The 20,965-nt window shown below is 41.4% G+C and overlaps 1 protein-coding gene across 1 annotated transcript in view; it reads left to right on the top strand.

The window, feature by feature from the left end:
• The window catches only part of CACNA1A (calcium voltage-gated channel subunit alpha1 A), a 1,120,700-nt gene that overhangs the window by 636,506 nt on the left and 463,229 nt on the right, over positions 1–20,965 (top strand). Inside the window, exons 26-28 of the mRNA XM_078685323.1 lie at positions 12,788–12,948; positions 15,277–15,417; positions 19,179–19,380. Of these exons, the coding sequence (XP_078541449.1) occupies positions 12,788–12,948; positions 15,277–15,417; positions 19,179–19,380 (504 nt within the window). The remainder of the gene's footprint in view (positions 1–12,787; positions 12,949–15,276; positions 15,418–19,178; positions 19,381–20,965) is intronic.

Genomic DNA, 20,965 nt, shown 5'->3' with positions numbered 1-20,965 from the left:
AATACTCATTGTCTGTTATGTTCCCACAGTCCACTATGGTGGCGGAAAGAACTTTGCATTCTCTTAAACTTTGGACACTGTCTAAAATTCTGCCTTCAAAAGACAAAAGAGCCTGACCAATTAAACCGACTCTGTATAGACTGTGGGGGGTAAATAAGGACAGAAACAAGATTTGACCAGAAGGAGTGTGTTCTTAGTCACTACAACTCTTAAAATGAAGGGCAGAACTCAATCTGGTGAGCTGAATTCCCCAAACCAAGAAAAGTTCATGGCTGTTTTAAATGTTAGGGAGTATGCATACACTGTTGTTTAACATTGTCTAGAGAAGTTTCCCAGCCTGATGATGGGGTATAGTCAAGCATGTGAATCTATGAACGATTCCTTTACTGGAGAACCATAGTTATTGGCAAGTAACTTTTCTCTTTTTGTTTAGAAAGAATTCAACTATTTGAAACATTTTGGAATGTTACTGCCAGGATGAAAATATTCTAAAACCTATACAGAATGATGAACAGTTTCTTAGATATCTGAGAGTTATTCAGTGAAAGATATCCCCCTTTACTCCTTCCCCCAGTAACAATTGCAAGACATTGCAGACAGGACTAACAAAGCTTCTGTGACCCTCTGGACCTCTGGAGACCAATTTGTAAAGCTACAGCGCGAGCCACAATTCACATTTTATCAAGACATTATTCTTTTGGTACTAGGTCCAGGCAGATGTGTACTTTGGCAACCCCATTTTGAAAGAAATGTTTTGTTACGCTCATGAATGCAATATTTCCTCCTGAGTGGTTCTTGTGGATCATATAATGTCTGTATTCTATGCTGCTCAGTTACAGCACCTTCTCCAACTGCTTTTCTTCTAATGGTCAAAAATAACTCACTACTTTGGGTAGGATCTGGAGGGCAGAAGAAACAAGATGGGTGAAAAGCAGTGCATGCTGAGAGCAGGGGGATGAAACTAAAGCTTATGTTTCCAACTTCTTAAAGTAATAGTGCTAGAGCAACTTCTCATTTACTGGTGCTTACAAGAAGAGCAGTACTACAATGGGAATAAGCTACAGTGAGAGGTGTAGGATACATTTTAAACACAGTGGTCCTGAATTATGAAGGTAAAGTTAGACCACAAATCTAACTTTCCTACTTTTCAATATTCACAAAGGTAAGTTCACTATTAGTAAATTTAGAATTTTGTTCTAAGTTTACCTTTGTGAATACCAAAAAGTAGTAAAGTTAGACTTTTGATCTAAGTTTACCTTTGTGAATACTAAAAAGTAGTAAACGTACACAAAAGTGTTAGTTTACCTTTGTGAATCGGACCCTGAGAGCCTTGAGAAGCATGCTTGAGTGAGAGATAAAGGTGCAGAGAGAAGGTGCAGAGAGTAGTTGAATTTGCAGAGTGGAAACAATAATCCAAGAGGAGCGGAGATGGAGAATTGCAATATCATTCAAGGGTTGGAGACAGAAAAGCTCATAAAAGTGGCGTTATGGTCTGCTTTTTACTGAGACACCCGGGCTTACCCTTTGACGATCCAAACAGCGTGTACCTGAGCCCAACGTAAGAAGTCATGTCATGTATTTTGTTGATTGTCTTGCAAGCCGATATCATGGTCAAAGGCGGAATGGATGTCAATATCTGAAGGCACTGAGGCATGGAAGACATTACTTGAATTATTTTCCTCCTTTTGGACTGTCAAGTGAAAATGCAGAAAACAAATTGTGTTCCACAGGTGGTACAAAAGTTAAGTTTTCCATCTGTTTAAGCTTTGTATTGGATGCTCTCGCCACATATTCCTTACTTAAACCCTTCCCAGGTGCCAGACTGGTTCTGAGGAAATTTTCCTTTCGCAGCCAATCACCAGTACATATTAGCACTGTTTCTGCGTCAGCATGAGGGCCATGAGATGACTATATATGACATCACACTAGGTATATCATTTTCCACTACACGCGTGAGATCAGCTAATTTCTTTCCTTACTTTTACTGATGCAGAATCTGGAGTCTAACCTTTGTGGTTATTCTTTTCAGCTTTTTCATGATGTCTCGTTCACAATTCTCGGATTTTAAACATGTGAATCATTTAGGTATCAAATATAAGTTACAAACTGCCATGTTCACTATTGCACAATTCTATGTTGTGTGAGTTTCATGCTCCCAAAAGCCATCAGGGAGAATGGGTAAGCCAATGATGGCTTAACTTAGGAAGTTCTGGTCAAAATATCCTTCAGATTGTGGAGGAGAGGGACTGTATCTGGGAAATAGAAGACTCCACAATCCCCCTAAAAAATGCCAGAAAGATTATTATTGTTCTCACAAATAGCTCAAGTGGATCAAGGAAAGCCTGATCTTATTTCATGAATTTGTTACCGTTCGCCAGTGGGATAAGCAGGTGCATTTTCTCGCTGTGGTCTTCCACAGAACAGACCGAAGCTTTAAAAGCATGTGATGGCATTTCTGACCCTACCTCCGCCCTCTGCAGTACTCTCTATATTCATCAGGGTTACTTTGGCACCTTCAATTGTGATCAGCACTTACCAGTAACCTGTGCTCAGCTCCAATAGAAGACAACCTCAAAGCTGCTTCTGAAGTCGCCTACTTCCACAAGGAACAAGGCAGCTCCCATTTTGTCAATGTAGACAGTGTCTTTCATGTTGATACTGATGCCAATTTTGGACACTATTACCATTGTCGCACTGAACAAAAAAAGGAATATTACAGGCAACCAAAACCGCAACGGAATCTTACTTAAGGCAAGTTGAATATCCTCAGATTTCTGTACAACTTCAGAAAAACTACAATGATTTCATCAGCTGCTTGGTTATAATTTATATGTTTTACAACATTCATCAACAGGATGAACAATCATCCATTATGGCAGTGCTAAAATAAAAAACAAGTGTGGCTGAGATATTTGCCATTCTACTTTAGACTGAACAGGTGAAGTCTTCCTTCTTCATGAAGACTTTGGGAGAAAAGAAATCCGCAAATATATTCCTACTTTTTCGTGAGGCTTTTCAGGATAGACTGAAAGGGGCCTCGGGGATGGCACAATCAATTCCTAAAATGTGTTTGGCAACTCATAGGTAGAGGGCTTCAATTTCAGATCCTGCTTATCAGGCTGCACATCCCACAAAGGATCAGGCTTCTTCAGAAAAGAAACACAACACCACTGCAAATGTCTCTCCTAATAGGAGCAACATTTTTTTATTTGTAATTGGTAGGGAATGTTTTGCTATAGGCAGTATTTGTATTAATGGCTACCTACACAGTTTCTTTAGCTAGTTAAACCATGTTTTGTGGAAGGTGACTGTTTTAGCCACATCCATCTTGCCAGAACAAAGCAGCATACCATTTTTAGGAGGTGTGATAGTACTTCTCTATGCATGTCCAAAGGCTCTTTGGTGACAAAGCTGAGTCCTCCTTGGAAAGAATATGGCCCCTGCTAGGACTCTGGGTCTAGCCTCTACCCCTTAAAAATGTAATTAGTCATACTTGAGGTTTAGAGTCTACATCCATCAGTTCGCAAGGCAGGACAGCCTCGAATGCAGCTAGAGCAAGCAGCTTTTCTGTCCCTTCAGCGGTCCTGTCCACCAACCCCGAAACCTCTCAAAGGCCTGGGCTTTTTTCTGCTCACAGTTCGCAGGTGGTGGTGGTTTTACTGCAAATGGGCAGAGATAACATAAGATCAGTGCTATTTTGTTCAAAGCCCCAAACTAGTGTCCTCCAATTTTCCTACCGCACAAACATCGTGATAATTTACGTTGTTCTTTTCGTGAAAAGTGGCATAGACATAGTGCTTTTGTTAAAAAGAGGGACAAAGGTTGTTATTTGAGGTACTTTCACATTCCTAAAAAAGTAGGGGTCTTAATCTAATTTTGGACCTGAAATTTCTCAATATTTTTCTCATAAACAGAGTAATTTAAGTTGCTAAAGATTTAGAATGTGTTGTAGGCTCTAGAAGAACAGGTCTGTATAGTACACTTGAACTTACAAAATGTGTACTTCTACATATCCATTTCACAACAAACAGGGAGTACCTGAGGTTTGTAGTGAGAAGCTGACATTAATGGTTTGCTACTCTCCTGTTTGAAGTTCAGTCAGCTCCCACTATGTTTTCCAGTGTAAGCGTGGTAGGGGCTGCTCATCTCCATGGTCAGGGTTACTTTCTCTACCATGAACTGGGCGACTGTGTTCTCGGCGCTCCTTCAGCTCCGCTATTAACAAAATCATTGAAGATACAATCAATTCAATTCAATTCAATTCAATTTCTTTATTCGGTTAAAAAAAACTTGTAAGAAACAATACATATAAAAAAATACAAGCGGGTACACAGTCACAATAAGATTGGGGTACAATTAGCAGCACGTTTTTTCCTATAGTAAATAATACAGAGTATATAATTACATTTCCCTGAGGGGTTTTTGGTTGGAAGAGAATTCATCATAGTCAGCTTGCCTCATCTAACGAGATCACTTAATAAATATACAGAATAAAACAATAAAATATATTCTATATAAAACAAGCACCAGGATCACTAAAAACAACAACACTTTATCATTTAGCAGACAATACCATGTTAAACTAACCAGTTCATTATACTTCTGCACCTAACTTGTACATTCAATTCTAACCAGCGATAGTGCAATGCAAAAGTAAGTAAAATTAAATTTTAAGACCTTTCCTCTTTCTGGTCAAAGCTACACATAAGAGGAAACGGCTCAGGCTGAACACTATCGGTTGGGAGGTGTCTCCCTTAAAAATTCTAAGCCCAACCCCAATATGGCAAAGGCCTAACATTTTGCATATGGGCTTTATCCATTTTTTCCTTGCGTTAAGATATGCAGGACATATAAATAAAACATGAGACTCATCCTCTTTCAACCCCATTTCACAAAGCTCACATAAAACTGAATCAGTATTCCTATTTGCACCCTTGTTACAGTGCCATTTACTTGTCCTGTCCCTCGTTTGCAAAATGCCGTACCGAAATTTTAGATACAGACTTTTAGCCAACGGGGGATAGATTTCATCCATAAGGGGCTCTAGTTGCATATTCATTTTTACTGCAAAAAATTTTGAAGTCAGAGTCCCTATATTGGGGTTGACTAACACTGAATCACTAATAAACTCCCAGTACCTTTGTTTCAGAAGCTTTTTTGAACTATTAGTGAGTGAATCTGGGTCTGACCAAAAGTTACTCAGGCCCAGTTTTCCAAACCATTTTTCGACGTACGCTAACCATGGCAGATGGGTGCTATTTTTTATAGCCATTATCTCTTTCAGTGCTTCTCTGTAGTCTACCAGCTCCTCTGTAGACCACAGACGAACCCAATAAAGCAACGGGCGAAGAGAAGCATAGTTATCAGTGCGTCGAAAATTGAGGTCCCACAATACAGGGGTCAATGGTGTGGAACCAGGTACACCTAGGAGCTGTCTGATAAAGGAATTTTCCCGTACTAGAAAAGTATCCTTCAGTGCATAACCCCAAAGGTCTGCTCCATAGAGGGAGGATGATTGTGCTTTACATTTAAATAATTCAATGGCCGGTGAAACTGATTTAAAATGACTGTTCTTGTGCTTTTTTAAGATCGGGAACTGGTTTTGAGTCAACCTCAGTTTTGCATTTTCTAATTGAGTTTTCCATGATATTTTGCTATCTAAAATAATACCAAGGTATTTAAAATTAGGGACTTCTTCAATAATTTCATCATTTATTTTAAAAACATTGTTAAAACCTTTATGAGGGTTGATTGTCATGACCTTTGTTTTTGAGGAGTTAATTTCCAATTTCCTGTCATGACAATACAAATTAAATTTATTTAAAAGGTTCTGAAGTCCACTAGGTGTCTGAGAAATTAAAATGGTGTCGTCTGCAAATAATAATGCCGGAACGGCTTCACCACACAATTTGGGAGAGTCATGCTCGCAGCCCAAAAGGGTGTCGGGAATATCGTTAACATAGAGGGAGAATAGGGTAGGTTGCATTACACACCCTTGCCTAACCCCTTTACATATTTTTATTTTCTCGCTTAGCTCCCCATTTGGTCCCCATCTGACTCGTGCATAATTATTCTCATGCAGTCTAATTAATATTTGTCAAATGTTTCTGGGCACGCCCATATTATTTAGTGTCTTCCATAGGTCTGCCCTTGGAACCATATCAAAGGCTGCTTTCAAGTCGACGAAAGCCACATATATATGGGAGCTCCTTATGATAGTATATTTCCAGACTAAACATAAAAATCTAAAAACCTGGTCCACTGTGCTTATTTTTGGTCTAAAACCAGCCTGGTACTTCGTAAAAATAGAATGATCTTCGATCCATAAGGCAAGACGACTAAGAAGTTGGCGGGCAAAAGATTTTTGCAGCACGTCAATCAAACTGATAGGACGATAATGTGAGGGATTCGACCTATCACCTTTTTTGAATAGTGTTACAATCTCCGCCCCCTTCCAAGTTTCGGGGACAGGGGCTCCACTAGCAATTTCATTAGATAATAAATTAATGTAGGGGGGCCAAATGTAATTTGCGTGTTTCCAAAGGTCCCCAGGTATTTTGTCCGGGCCAGGGGCTTTTCCTGGCTTAACAGCTTTAATTGCTAAAATTGTTTCGTTCAAGGTAAATACAAGAGGGGTTTCATACAATGCCAAGTCAAGATACATATTAGCCCGATCTTCAATATCACCTGGGTCGGCACAAGCATATAGTAAAGAGAAGTGCATAACCCAAGTCCTTTCCTCAAGAAATCTGTCCTTAGTTTCAGTGACCCCTTTGGTGCCTCTGGCAATAAGGCTCCAAAAAGAAGTCTGATCTTTGCGCCTACAAGCATCTAGCAGGTCAGACCATACCCTCTCGTCCCATTCTTTTTTGGCCGAAAGTAAACTTATTTTGTACTGGGCTCTTTTGATTTTAACATTGTCTGATGAATTTTCCCGGACAGCAATAATTAAATCTGATTTGGCTCTCCGGCATTCCTGGTTGTACCAAGAGTTACCCATTTTTTTACACTTGTGAGCGGCATTTGATCTTTTTACCACTCCAGTCTGGATCTCACTGAGCTGGCCAATTAAATGGTCATGGGATTCTAACAGACAAGAGCTATGGTTAGCAGTTCTATTTTCAGCCAAGGGGGACATATGCCTAACAAAGATGTGGTAGATCTGACTAATAGTGTTTGTGTTTCCTAAGACTGCTGGCCACTTTAGGGACCTACGATTGTTTGCTTCTAAGGGGTCTTGTGATTGGTAAGTATTTTGTCTGGCACTCTTATTGGTAGGATTAGAGATCAAATGTTGGATAGATAAGATCAGAGAATAATGATCGCTCTCCATGCGGTCGTCCACTTTTAAATCCACTACCATAGGCCATAAATGTGAGGAAACTATTCTTTTGCTTTGCAAGATACTATCATTCACAATGAATGTAAAGATCCGGTGCTTGATTCTGCGTCGATTCTTATGCTTCACTGGCATGAATCTGGATTTTTGGATGGTGGATACTCTGCAGATGATGGCTTTTCTGCTACAGTATGAAAGGGTAGGAGATGCCTCCAAGGGAATTAGTTCCAAAAGTCTTTTTGAATAGTTAGCAAAATTCTCTCAGCAGGACAAATCAATGGTCCTCTAATAGAGTCAATCAATAATTATATAATTTAGTCAATGACAAAAATCAATTTTTGGACATGAAACACATATGACAAAAAACAGAAACACAAGGTGTATATGAAAATCTTAGATTTTATCAAAAGAGTTAAGAGGCATAAGGATTTTAAAGTACAAATATATAAACAGGCCTACAGGAAGAACAATAATGCATCAATCTTGTACTCTGTAGGTCCTGATCAAACCTATCCTATTTACAACTATTGTCAATTGGGTAGGACAAGGGCGAAGGTCGACGTTTCGGTCTCCTATGTATGTATCTCTGAGACCATCTTCAGGACTGTTAACTTAATATTTGTAATGCCCTCTATGTTTAGCGGAATTCAATACAAGCTAGTCACTGACGCACGGATGTTGATATTACGTTCAGCAAATGACACAGCTGAAAAAGATATTGATAAGGAGCCTGCATATCTGTCCTGTATCAGAAAAATGAGAAGCTTGACAGTAGATGGCGAGCGGTATGTAGTCAGCGTAGTCAGGCTTATATTTTCAAATCTTAAGAGCAGAGACTTCTGCTGCAGCGATATATCGCTTATTCTAATGTATGGTTAGATTCGAACCAAACGATCTTGATTCATATCGTATAATCACCAAGCCGCATTGAATGAAACAATCATCTTTGGCGAAAATTCTGGTAACAAGGACGGTGCATCAAGGAACTGCGGCATCGGGTGCGGTCAGTTTCAAAGAACGGGTTGCTCACTGTTGTATACTTTTCTGCTATAGGACAAACTGGTTATCAAAGGAATCATGATTGCAAAATTCACTCCTACACATAGCAGATAGAAAGACAGCAAGGAAGGATCTGCTACATATAGGGCTGATGAATGCATGCATGTTTCTAGCCCCTCCCCCATAAGTGAAGTTAAGGTTGAGAACACTCCAGTGGAATCGTGATGCTTCAATGGATCTAAAGAATGGGTTTTACGTTCCACCTTCATTCCTCCTTTGATTCAGAGCCTTTGGTGGTCATCTCAATCAAATGTGTTGACAGGTCATGCATTCTTTCAGAATAACACTGCATGCAGTGAGGATTGTAATGGATGCTTCAATTCAGTGATAGGGTGAGCATTTAGAAAAGATGGTCTTTGTGCTATCTGGACATCTCAAGAAGTAACTCAACTTAAATGCTCTAGAGCTAACAATTGTGGAATTAGCTTTCAAGATTTTTCCTCCTCAGTTGAAAGTACTCTCAGATTTAGAGAGACAACGTTCTATCTGAACAAGTAGGGTAGAGCTTGGCACACTCACGAAAGTTGGGCTAAGGGGCAGTAGAGTTGTGGTAATCAATAACGGATATGCAAATTGGTATTTTAGAATTTCACCTGGCAGGGAAAGAGAATTTGAAGGCAGACCTCAGCAGGATGTCCTTCTTCAATCAAGAGTGGAAGTTACTGAAAGCAGTGACAGACCTATTGTTTAATCGGTGGGGACCACGAGTATTGATGTATGTACACTAGAGCAAACAGGACGTTTGTTTGCTTCTGTTCTCTGAACTATCCAAAGAAGGGCTCTCTAAAGGGTGCTTTATCTCTACCAAGGACTTTTGCCCTTTAATAAGCCTATCTTTCTCTACCTGTCATTCAAAAGATTATTCAGAATATGTATGTGCCCACAAGTAATTAATCTGTTTGTAACTAGCGCAAACAGGATGTTTGTTTGCTTCTGTTCTCTGAACTATCCAAAGAAGGGGTCTCTAAAGGGTGCTTTATCTCTACCAAGAACCTATGTCCTTTAATAAGCCTTTCTTCCGGTACCTGTAATTCAAAAGGGTTTTTAGAATATTTATGGGCTTACCAGTAATTCATCTGTTTCCATCTAGAGCAAACAGGATGTTTGTTTGCTTCTGTTCTCTGAAATTTCCAAAGAATGAGGGGCAAGAGAATGCTTTATCTCTAACAAGGACTTATGCCCTTTAAAAGCCTTTCGTCCTGTACCTCTAATTTCAAAAGGTTATTTAAAATATCTATGTGATGATCCGGATTGGGCATGGTGTCTGTGGTACTCACATCTGCTGGAACTCAGTAGCAGTCTGCTTCTTCTTCTTCGCATTATAGAGAACCATCTATCTCTGAAAGCGCAAAGTCTGCAGCAGTCAACACTTTAGATGCTGAGATTTCTTGCTTAGACATTCAACTGATTACGTTGTTGACCTATTCCTTTCCAGAGGAAGTGGCAGATATTCATTTTGCTACCTGTCCCCCTTCTGCTAGGCTCTATTCTAGCTTGTGGTCGTTGTTTTCAGACTGGTGTCATGAAGTTTCTTTAGAGCCTCTTCAGGCTCGTACAGAGCATATCCTCCAGTTCATCTTATGGTTGTCTATAAAAATCCATTGTGTTGGGATGGATAAGTGCTATCTTGTTGCCATTACATCTTGTATTCGTGCTCCAGATCAAAGTTTGTTATTTAAGATTCTATTTGTGTCCCTGTTTTTGAAGGGATCATAAAATGTGTTTCCACCAAAAGCTTTTCACGTTACTTCATAGATCCTAAATTTGGTACTTTTCATTTATTATAGGCCCACCATTTTATTCTTAACTTTATCTCACAAGAAGGCATGCTTACCTTTTGGCTATAACCTCTGCCAGGAGGATCTTATGTTACTGGCTCTTTTATCGTCATCAGCCCTTTTCTGTGTTCGCCAAGGATAGGGTAACTCTCAGAATCAAGCCATGTATTCTTCTAAAAGTAGATTCTGACTTCAGTATCAATCACGTCTTATCTTTGACTTCATTTTCATTTTTTCTGCCTCTTCCTCCTTCTGAACATGAAAAATGGCTTCAAAGATTGGACCCACGAAAGCTATGAGTCGCTATATTTATAGGGCCCAACCTAAACTGTAGACAACAACTCATTTGGTGGATTTGAAGGCTCTAAGGGGCATATTACCAAGGGCCATTATCGCCACTTTAGCGGGACTTTTTCCTGCTAATGCGGAGATAATTTTATCGCCCTATTACCAAGCTGTCGCTAACACCAGTTATCGACAGCTTGTAGGCGATAGGGAGCCTTTAGGGGCCCACTTTGCATGTCAGCGATAATTATCGCTAATGACATGCAAAGTGGGCGTGCCAAAATGTCAGCGACTGAAAACAGTCGCTGCAATTGCTATCGCCTATGATCAACACAGGCGTAGTTTGGGAAATATTCGCGCTAAGCGCGAATATCTCCAAAAGCTAACGCCTGCCCTGACCAGTTCTTAGCCATGTTATCCAATGAGAGGTGGATAACATGGCTAAGAGCATTGTCACGGTAATGCCTGAATATCGCTGTATTGACAGCGATATTCACGCATTTCGCCTGTTTTTTATCGCTCCTGAGATAAACCTTGCTTATAGCAAGGTATCTCAACGATAAAAACAGGTGAAGGGCGGCAATAGAAATATTCCCGCTAAGCCAACACAGCGATAATTATCGCTAGTTGTTGGTAATATGCCCCTAAGTTTGGTAAGAGTGTGAGGAAGCAAAATATCTCTAGATTAATTTCCCAGGCCATAAGACAATGGGCCATATGTATCATCACCATTTGCGATTTCTAAATAGCGATTTTTAAGGAATCGCTATTTAGAAATCGCAAAATGGTATGTATGTAGGAAATCGCTTCTTTTTAGCGATTCCTTAACATTCCTAAATTGCGATTAGCAAATTGCTAATCGCAAATTTCCCATTCATTTCTATGGGCCAGGAGGCCCATAGGAATGAAGGGGAAATTTGCGATTAGCAATTTGCTAATCGCAATTTAGGAATATTTTCAAGGGTGCAGGGGTGTCACAAGAACACCCTGCTGCACCCCAGAAAATGACATGTGTGGGCATATGGCGCACATACATGCCCTAAGGGCATGTATGAACGTCATATGGCACCTTTGGATTTTAAATAAATTGCTTTTTTAAAGGAATTCGCAACTTACCACCAACTAGAAGTTGGTGGTAATTTGCGAATCCTTATGGGCATTTTTGAATTGATTTTTCTTTGATACATTGCATTTAAGGAATCGCACAATTTGAGATTCCTTAAGTGCAATTCGCAAAATAAGGAATGGCAATTTTTGCAATTCCTTATTTTGCGGCCAAAAGGTTTCATACATACCATTTAGCAAATTAGCATTCGCAAAGGCCGAAATTCTGCGAATTTCGGCCTTTGCGAATGCTAATTTGCTTGATAGATATGGTCCAATGTTACTAATTAGCTGGATGGCCTGGACTTGAAGCTTTTTGTTCCTCTTCCACAAGAGGTGTAGCATTAAAATGTACTTTGCTCAGTAGAGTTCATGTTTGGAAGACTTACAGCTTGGATATGCTAGACGGGGAGCATTTACAGTTTGGAAGAATGGTGCTTCATCCTTTTGGCCTACATTTCTGGAGAGATATTCTCTTGGAAGGAAGTTGAGGGAATAGATCAAGTAAAGATTCTGTGGCAGCAGGCGTTCATTAGAAGAACAAGTTACTTACCATTGGTAATATAATATCTCATTATATCTCATATGTTTACACTCCCACCCAAGGATAACTTGCTCCTTCTTTTATCAGTGTTTTTCTCTACTTATGACATTTTGTCTCTTTGCCTCAATGGCGCTGAGGAATAAATAGATTAAACTCACATCACTGACAGAAGAGTGTACTATGTACCTTGTGTGTCATCATATTTGTTGTCCTTGCTGACCCACTGCTCAAGTGGCAACAGCGCTACCTGGCGCTGGTGATTGACTACGACTGCAAAGGTTTTCCAGATCAAACCAGGCACTGGGGAAGAGTTCACGTAAGGAATTAGAAGAGATGAGTCATTCAACACAAAGAGTATTCACAAAGGTAAGTAATTTGTACTTTGGCCTTTCTCTGCATCAAAGGAGTGGTAGATTCCCTGTGGCATTTTGGTGTGTCCTCATCAAATCTCCTGGAAAAAACTGTTCCACATTAGAGGGACCGATTCTCCAGTGAGTAAAGCTGTGCCTCTAAAACGGTCTGCATCAACCTTTTACTGGTGTATCTGTTAAGTGATATGGATAAATTCCAACTTTGTAGAGTATTGAATTCTTTGCGTGTCAGCTCAAACTGTTTATAATTGTCTTCAGTATACATGATCGTGTTCTGTTCACGTTTTAATGATCACTATTCTTGCAGGCTGTGTTTGACTGTGTGGTGAACTCGCTCAAGAATGTCCTGAACATCCTTATTGTTTACATGCTCTTCATGTTCATCTTTGCTGTGGTGGCTGTCCAGCTCTTTAAAGGGAAATTTTTCTACTGCACAGATGAATCCAAGGAGTTTGAGAGGGACTGTAGGTATGTACACCAGAATGTCTTGCTCATCTGCTTATGGGAAAATATTGGGTAGATTTTTATCAGCGATTGTAATAGGCGGTTTTGTTTATTAGAGCCATGGAATGTTTTGTAAACATCATGATTATAGGAGAGCACTTCCACACATATAAAATCATGTAGGCCAAGTCATGTGCAGTAAGTTCAGAGTACAACTCAAATCAAAGAAAGTCAGTGGGTTGTACTGATCTAATTGTCAAGGGCAGAGACAATAAAGAGTCTCAGAGGATTAAGGCCATATCTGGGAAGGAGAAAAGACTTCTAGCTTGATTTATATGCTGGCAGTAAGAATACTCCATTGCAAAGGTGACAGAGTATCCTTACTGTCAACATAATGGTCCACCTGGCAAATTTAGAAGCTGGTGTACTTGTGGTGTGAACACAGCGAAGACTACTCTGTCTCCGCAATGATTACACATCTTTTATGGGCCGACGGAGTAAGGGCCGTTGAATCTGACACCGCTAATTTAGATGGGTGGATATCCAGGAGAGTTTTCACTGCCCCTCATCACCGGGAAAACCCTTGAGGTAAAGGGCAGTGAGAACTGCATAATGATCCCCTCGCCATGGGAGAGAACTGCCATGGCAAGAGGAGCATTTGTTTTAATTTTCAAAAAGAAATTCCATTTGGGGTTTTTATTTTTGAAAATAAAAATAAGTTTAACGGACAGCTCCGTCATGTTGATTGAGCCATGCGTCAGACTTAAAAAAGCATTGACAGGAACCGATGTGACAGCGGTTTCTGCCAATGATGACCACTAGCTTTTCTGTCATTTCTAAATTTGACGGGGAAAGAACCCTCAGTCTGACTGACGTTAAGCCCCCCACCCGGTCAACAGAGAATACTCTATCCGCCAAACTTAAATTATGCCCTCAGTAAAAAGCCTGGAAAGGTCACTGGAGATTAAGTAAAATTTGGGCAATTAAGTTAGGATGACCTAGAAAAGTAAGTGGGAGGGTTTGTTGAAAGTTAAATGGGGGGATAAGTACATACAAAGCTGGTAAAGTAAGAGTCTGTTCATCATTCACAGGTGGCTGAGTAGCTTTTCTACTATTACTTGTAGGTGTATCTGCTTTGGTAATAGCAGGTTCTGTGCTTATCTTCTCTCGGCCTCCTCATTGGGTTTAGTCGGTGTAGAAATAAATATTGACAAAGTTTGCAAAACGATTGAAAATGTGTTTCTGATGGACCAATAGGGGTCCCTTCTGAACCCATGGGGCCCGAAGGCGTCCATCGGGAACGGGCTGCCCAAATATGAGGTGCGTGGCCTCATAAAATTTGCTGAGTTGGCCATGGGCTGTTCCAGCTCCCAGAAAGTTGGGGAGGTGCAGAGACGACCCGGGTGCATGCTCAACTGTGGAGTCAGGCCTCGAGTGTTGATGCTCCCTTGCCTCATCAGATAATGGACGGGTCCTGTCGACTTCTTTTTTGTGTGACTTACCGGAGTGGAACAACTTCGACTGTGAAGAAGATTGATTGCTCTGCAACTGATCCTGGGACCTTCCTCTTGACCGGGATCAAGACCGTTGCGGCGTCACGTGACAAGGAGTTTGAGGGATTGTTCCCTCAAGGCCTTGGGGGGCATGGTGTGACAATTGACGCGCTCCAGACACCAGAGGCAGACAAGGTGTGGGTCCATCACTGACATCTGTCAGTAACAGGCGCCACAGTGCCTGAAACCAGCCTTCCTAGTGGACGTTCCTGCCACACCAGGCGACAATGTGTACTAAAGCATTTTCCCACAGACACAGAATGGATTAAACCCTTTGATACATTTGGCCCAATGTCTCAAAATTCTTTGGCAAAGGGATTGAAAAATGTTAGACAGAAATTATCTGGATCCTATCTCATGCCTTGTGGATAATTCAAAGGTAAGGAATCTGTGGCTGGATAGAATCTCTTCCAGATAAGGCATTACCAAAGTTCTTCTGCTATTGTTATCTGCCTTAAGGTATATTACAGTTATGCATAATAATGTGGAAATTGTGAACTATATGTTTGTGACTGAATTCTTAACCCCTACCAAGCTCCCTTCAGCCGTTTGCCGACGGGAGCACTCCCTCCCCAGTGCTGCCGTCGTCCAACAGCCGACACAGTCCCGCCCACCCTTTAGAACGCCCGCACCGCGGCGGAAAAAACGATGCATTAAGGCGTTAACAGACAACAGTGACTTGTAAACTAGTCCTACAAGGGTACTTGTTAGTGTAAAGAAATATAATGTTCTCGTCTGCTTCCTGGTTTCCCATATTGCATGACTCAGTGTGTCCTCTCTTTTGCTTCTTCTCTTTCAGGGGCGAGTATCTCGTCTATGAGAAGCACAATGAGGTGAAAGCCCAGAGGCGAGAGTGGAAGAAGTATGAGTTTCATTACGATAATGTGCTGTGGGCTCTCCTCACCCTGTTTACAGTGTCAACAGGAGAAGGCTGGCCACAGTAAGTAGACTGCCTTAAATGAGGGCTTGCATTGTGTGTATGATCAGAATAATGCCAGTGCACGGAGGCACACACCTACTGCTTTTGTGTAGAAGATACACCATTATTTGTACTTGCCGGGATCATGTCCCGTGATCAGCCATTCACCTGCAGCCATTACAAGTGGCTTGAGGCCTCATTTGGAAGAAAATCAAAACCCTTCAATTGCTTTAGGAAAGCCTAAAAACACAGTAGAATCTTCCAGCTGAATTTTTTTCCACAATACTATCCTTTGGCGGTGAGAGTTTAGCTGGTGGAAATACTCCATATTTAAAGTTTTCTACAAATGAAGGATGGAGGATTTTCATTTCCCTACTAACCTTTCAAAGAGTACCTTGGTCTCTTGTTTAAGCCTTGTATTATGTGATCTGGTCAGTATGTATATGTATTGTACCTGCTGGAAAGATTAGTGTATTGTTTAGTCACAGTTTTGACTTATAAAGTAGCACAGGGGGTTATTGTGTCCACTGCAAGGCACACAATGTAATATGCAGATCTTACATTTACATTTTGCGGGGATAGTTCAGTTGGTTACTGCTTGTGTCACGGAGATCCTTTTGCAACTTTCAGTTTATAAGTTACAATCCTGCTAAAATAGTACAGTGAACTATGAACCGGCATCAAAGAACTGCATTTAGACTGTAAAACATAGGGTTTGAACCTCATTATTTTTTTCTTAATCTTCTTTTATTCTAAGGTTCCTAAAAAGGTTTCCTTTTGATATTCTTATTTGTGCAGACAGCTCCCTCTCCTTTCCGTTTTAAATCCTGACTTTGTATTTCTCCCCGATCATGTACTCTTAACATACAATGCCTAGCAGTATGGATGATATGACTCCTACATGTTGAAGCACTCAATTTCTTATATAACATTTCCTATACATTGATTTACACACGTTTATGCTTCCTTTTCTTTTGTTTGAATCTGTTTATTGATTTTCCAGGTTATTGGCAAGGTTTACAGACAACAAGAAACAATACAGTTAAATTATCATTACAGCACTCTAGGAGCTCAGTGTCATGAGGTACAACAAGTAACGCTCAACAGATATGTACAATGTCGAGAGAAGCTCACCATACAACAGTCTGCAAGGGTTTGTTTACCTGCCCAGGGGAGAAGATGCTGTGCAGATATAGCAGCCCATTAAGAGGGTCACACATTCACATCAAGAAATAAACAGCGTATTCAAACATATCATAAAACAAATATCAAAGAAAGCCTAGCCTTCCCTTCCCCCCAGAAAAGCCACACACGCTGTGCTTAAGCCGGAGAAGACATCATATGTCTAGGTGAAAGAGGAAGGTGGGATCCTGGAACATATTGTGCAGAGAGAGGCAGGCACCGCGTGTGTACCTTGTGATTAGGCAGTCCCTTGGCTATCTGCTGGCTCTGCCCTGTCTTTTAGCAAGTCGGCTTGAGCATCAGTGGAATGCTGAGTGGCCATTTGCAGATCAATCAGAATAGTGTCCAAATTGGTTGCTATTGGAAATTTGCATAGCCCTAGACTGTCCTCCCTATGCAAGGTGACGCTCTCCGCCTGGGCTCATGCAATGACGGATTGTGTCCAGTCCGCAAGAGCTGGGGTTTCATGTCATTTCTGTGGTCAGATAATGAACCGTTTGGCTGTCAAGAACTCCAGGTCAAGGAAGCGGGATGTGACCCTTGTTTTCTTGTCCCTGCTGTAAAATCCTAGAAGACATACTTCCCATGTGTGCAGCACTGAGCGCCCTACACAGGCAGATAGCTGGAGTGTGACGCCCTGCCAGTAAAGTTGTAGGGATGGGTAGATCCAAAATATATGGAGGAAATCAGCGTCTACCAAGTAACAACAGGGGCAGGCAGCACACACTTTTATGCTTCATTCTCTCTGTATAATATGTGTGTGCGACATAAAGCGCTTTGACACCCTACATTGGGATGAGTATCACTGTAATATAAATCAAGTGTGAGACAGGGGTTTTGGAGAAAGGACTGGGGCCGTCAGATTGTGAAAGTGAGAAAATCCTTGGAGAATGAGGTCACACCGGGTGCCACCAACCCTAAAGCTGGCCCTGGACCACAAAGTGAGGGAAGCTTTCAAGGATCTTTAAAAGGAACACAAGACAGTTAAGAGTAACTTTTAAAACTATCCTCCTTGCAATAATATTCTGTAGAAAGGTTTTTGAGGCTTTTGTACATTAGTGTTCTTTGACTTAAACAAAAGTTAAGTTTGCCATAGGGAACATTTGATTACATATTTACTTATTTATGTATTACAGCATAAAGTATGAAAAATGTTGCCTAATGCTCTCTTCAGATCTCCTAGACTCCTTGCAAAATGTATAGTGTGTAGGATAAGTGCCCTGTGGTGCAGGGCAGCGCAGCAAGTGACGCTGGCCTGAACCACAGGGAAAGGACAGAAATGCCCTGTATCTACAAGATAAGTCCCCATGCTCTGGCGCACAATGGGCTGCCTAGCGCCGATGCAGGCACCCTTACACCAAGGTCAAGGATGCCTGCATTCCAGACAGGATTGTTTCTGTGCAGGAAGGAACACCTTCCTGCACAAAAATAATCCATGGAGGCTTTTCCTATTTCTATGTGCGCTGCAGACTGCAGCACACATGAAAAGACGAAAAAACTAGGAGGATTAAAGATATTTCTCTTCGCAGCGCCTCCCCTGGGGAGGCATATGTTTTTGACACATTCCCAGGTTTACAGATTCTTGTAAATCTGGGAATGCGTCAAATGCCATGGGTGCTACGTGGGAACCCCCACATAACACCCATGGCACTTCTCCCTTACGTGGTGTGAGGCATCGCACTGACTTGCGCTGGGTTGCCTCACTCCATATTTACAAGGCCATGAAAAGCCATGGCTTTACGTGGCCTTGTCGATATGGCTAAGCCCTGTGCACCACCGAAACATCACAAAAAGTGACGTTCTGGCAGCTCACAGGGCTTGTAAATATACCCCTCATTCTGTTGTTGATAAAAAGTGCATAGATAGCACCAATTGATGTGATAAAGTGCATCATGTTGGCCGGGCGGGCAGGGTGTTAATTTATAACACTGATTTTGAAAAAGCAGTAGATAGACTCCTTGATCGACCCACTCAGTGGAGGGCTAGGGGGGTGGGGGGCACTTCCAGGACTTCCCCATCCCCAGCTCTCACCTGCACCAGCCAGCACTGCTGGGTGGGAATCTAGAGGGCCCTGGGCGGTAAAACGCTATAGCTATGTCACTGAACCCAATAAATATTCCCACGCCACCCAGGATCATAAGCATACATCACTAGGAGCTATGTGCCGGGGCAGGGTATCTCGGCCCTTTAGTATAACCTTTCAACAGTATTCTGTGCTACTGCCCTTCAATTTCAGGAAATAAGGCTGCACCCTGGACTAGCTGGCTGCAGACTGGTCCTGAGGCATATAGATTTGACACATTTATCCTAAAAAAATGAGTATTGTCAGAGCTTGTAAAGAACCGTCTTCCTATCACTAGAAATAAAATCCTGACAATTTATTAGATACAGCACACAGGTCAATGCAAGGTCGCACAAACCCATACAAGGTGAAGAAGTTGCTGAAATTAGCCCGAGGTAACTCAGAGGTGACCAACCCCCTGCCAGCAGGGATGTTCCAGGTCCCCCTGCTCAATTTCTTCGGACTGCAGAAGATCGTGAAATAAATCTTTGCTGTAGCTAGTCTCCTAACCTGCCTCTCTTTCTCTCCTTTTCTGTAGAGTCCTTAAGCACTCGGTGGATGCCACTTATGAAAACCAGGGCCCTAGCCCCGGCTTCCGAATGGAGATGTCCATCTTCTACGTGGTGTACTTTGTGGTCTTCCCTTTTTTCTTTGTGAACATATTTGTGGCCTTGATCATCATCACGTTTCAGGAGCAAGGGGATAAGATGATGGAGGAATACAGCCTGGAAAAGAATGAGGTGTGCAAATAGTAGTCTGGTGTGGGAATTTCTTCATTCCTCTCCTTTTAAGCACATATGCACCTACCTTTCCCCTTGTAACATTGAACACTGACCTCCTGGTTTTGGTTCTCTACCCTAGTAGTAACTCTCACTGTTCTCTTGGTTGTGGCTGTTTGTACTCATAAATTGACCCCTTAGTTTCATCCCTGTTTCCTGGTAACAAATCACAATGATCTCTTTCTGGTTATTTTGATCATTTGGTAGCACATTTTGCTGTTCTATTTGTCATTACCACTAGCACTATACTTTAATCTCTAGATTGTGGCTATGTCTACCAGTAGCATATCACAGTGATCTATTGGTTGTGACTCTGCCCCATAGTAGCACCTCACACATGTATCTTGGTAGACACAGTTTCCCCTTGTAGCACAGCATGTTGATCTCTTTGTAGTGTCTCTTTCCCCTTTTAGCATATGAAGTTGACTGCTATCAATTATGGAACTGTCCCCGTGTACTACATCGCTTTGAACACTAACAATTATGAAAGAAAGAAAGAAGTTGTGGGCCAAAATGCAAAGCTGGGGGGACACCACCCGAACTTTTGGAGGCAATAATCAATCTTTACTCAGACACGTGGGTGCAAATAAGGAAAGGAGATGGCCGCACCATAACAAACAAGATCCTAACATTAAATGGGCTAAAACAGGGGTGTGTGTTGGACCCCTGTTTGTTCAACATCTACACAGCAAATCTTGAGAAGTACCTCCAAAAAGTGCAAATTGACCCCCCAAAATTATCAGCCAGCGATACGCAGATGATATTGTGCTTCTAGCACAAACACCAATAGGCCTGCAGCGATCGATGACCCAACTAGGATCTTATATCACTTCTGCTCAATTATAAATAAAGCTTAAGAAAACTAAGGTGTTATGCTTTAGTAGTCATCACAAAATAGGGTCAAAGGGGAAATTCACCTGGACACTGGAGGAAAAACTAGTATCCCAGGTGGACTCATACAAATACCTAGGGTTCCAATTTGACCATACACTTAAAAATAAGCAACACTTGGACCAAGGGAATGTTAAAGCAAAACAACTCCTTTATGCTTTCAAAATTTTACTGAAGAAGCTAAAAGGCTGTCCAACTGGTCAGTTGCTTAAGATAATTGCAGCAAATTTTTTACCCACAATATCATATGGGTCGGAAATTATGAATACAAAAAATGCAGCCGCCTTTAATCTAGCCCAATCGAGTGTTTTAAACGTCTGTTTTTAATTCCTCGGCACATCTCCCAGGCACAAATTCGGCTGGAATACGGGCTGAAAAATCAAAAACCTTCCAGACGGGGGGCGATGGTAAAATATTACTGGCGGATGAGGCAAGCGGAAGACAATACTTTAGCCCACTTCTGTTGGGAAGAAATCGAAAAGCAAGAGAGGCAAAAAAAACTCTATTGTTGCAGTCCTAAAAGAATCACTTGTTGATCTACATCTTGAAGAAGCATGGCATACAACAACATCTTATTCCGGGTTCAAAAACATGGTAAACAGCGCAACCAAACGAGCTTCGCTATTTATCGACAAATCTGCCTTTGCTAAGAAAA

This window comes from Lissotriton helveticus, chromosome 1_1 (genome assembly GCF_964261635.1).
Source record: "Lissotriton helveticus chromosome 1_1, aLisHel1.1, whole genome shotgun sequence".
NCBI classification, from domain to species: domain Eukaryota; kingdom Metazoa; phylum Chordata; class Amphibia; order Caudata; family Salamandridae; genus Lissotriton; species Lissotriton helveticus.
This window is presented reverse-complemented; position numbering and strand designations above follow the sequence as displayed.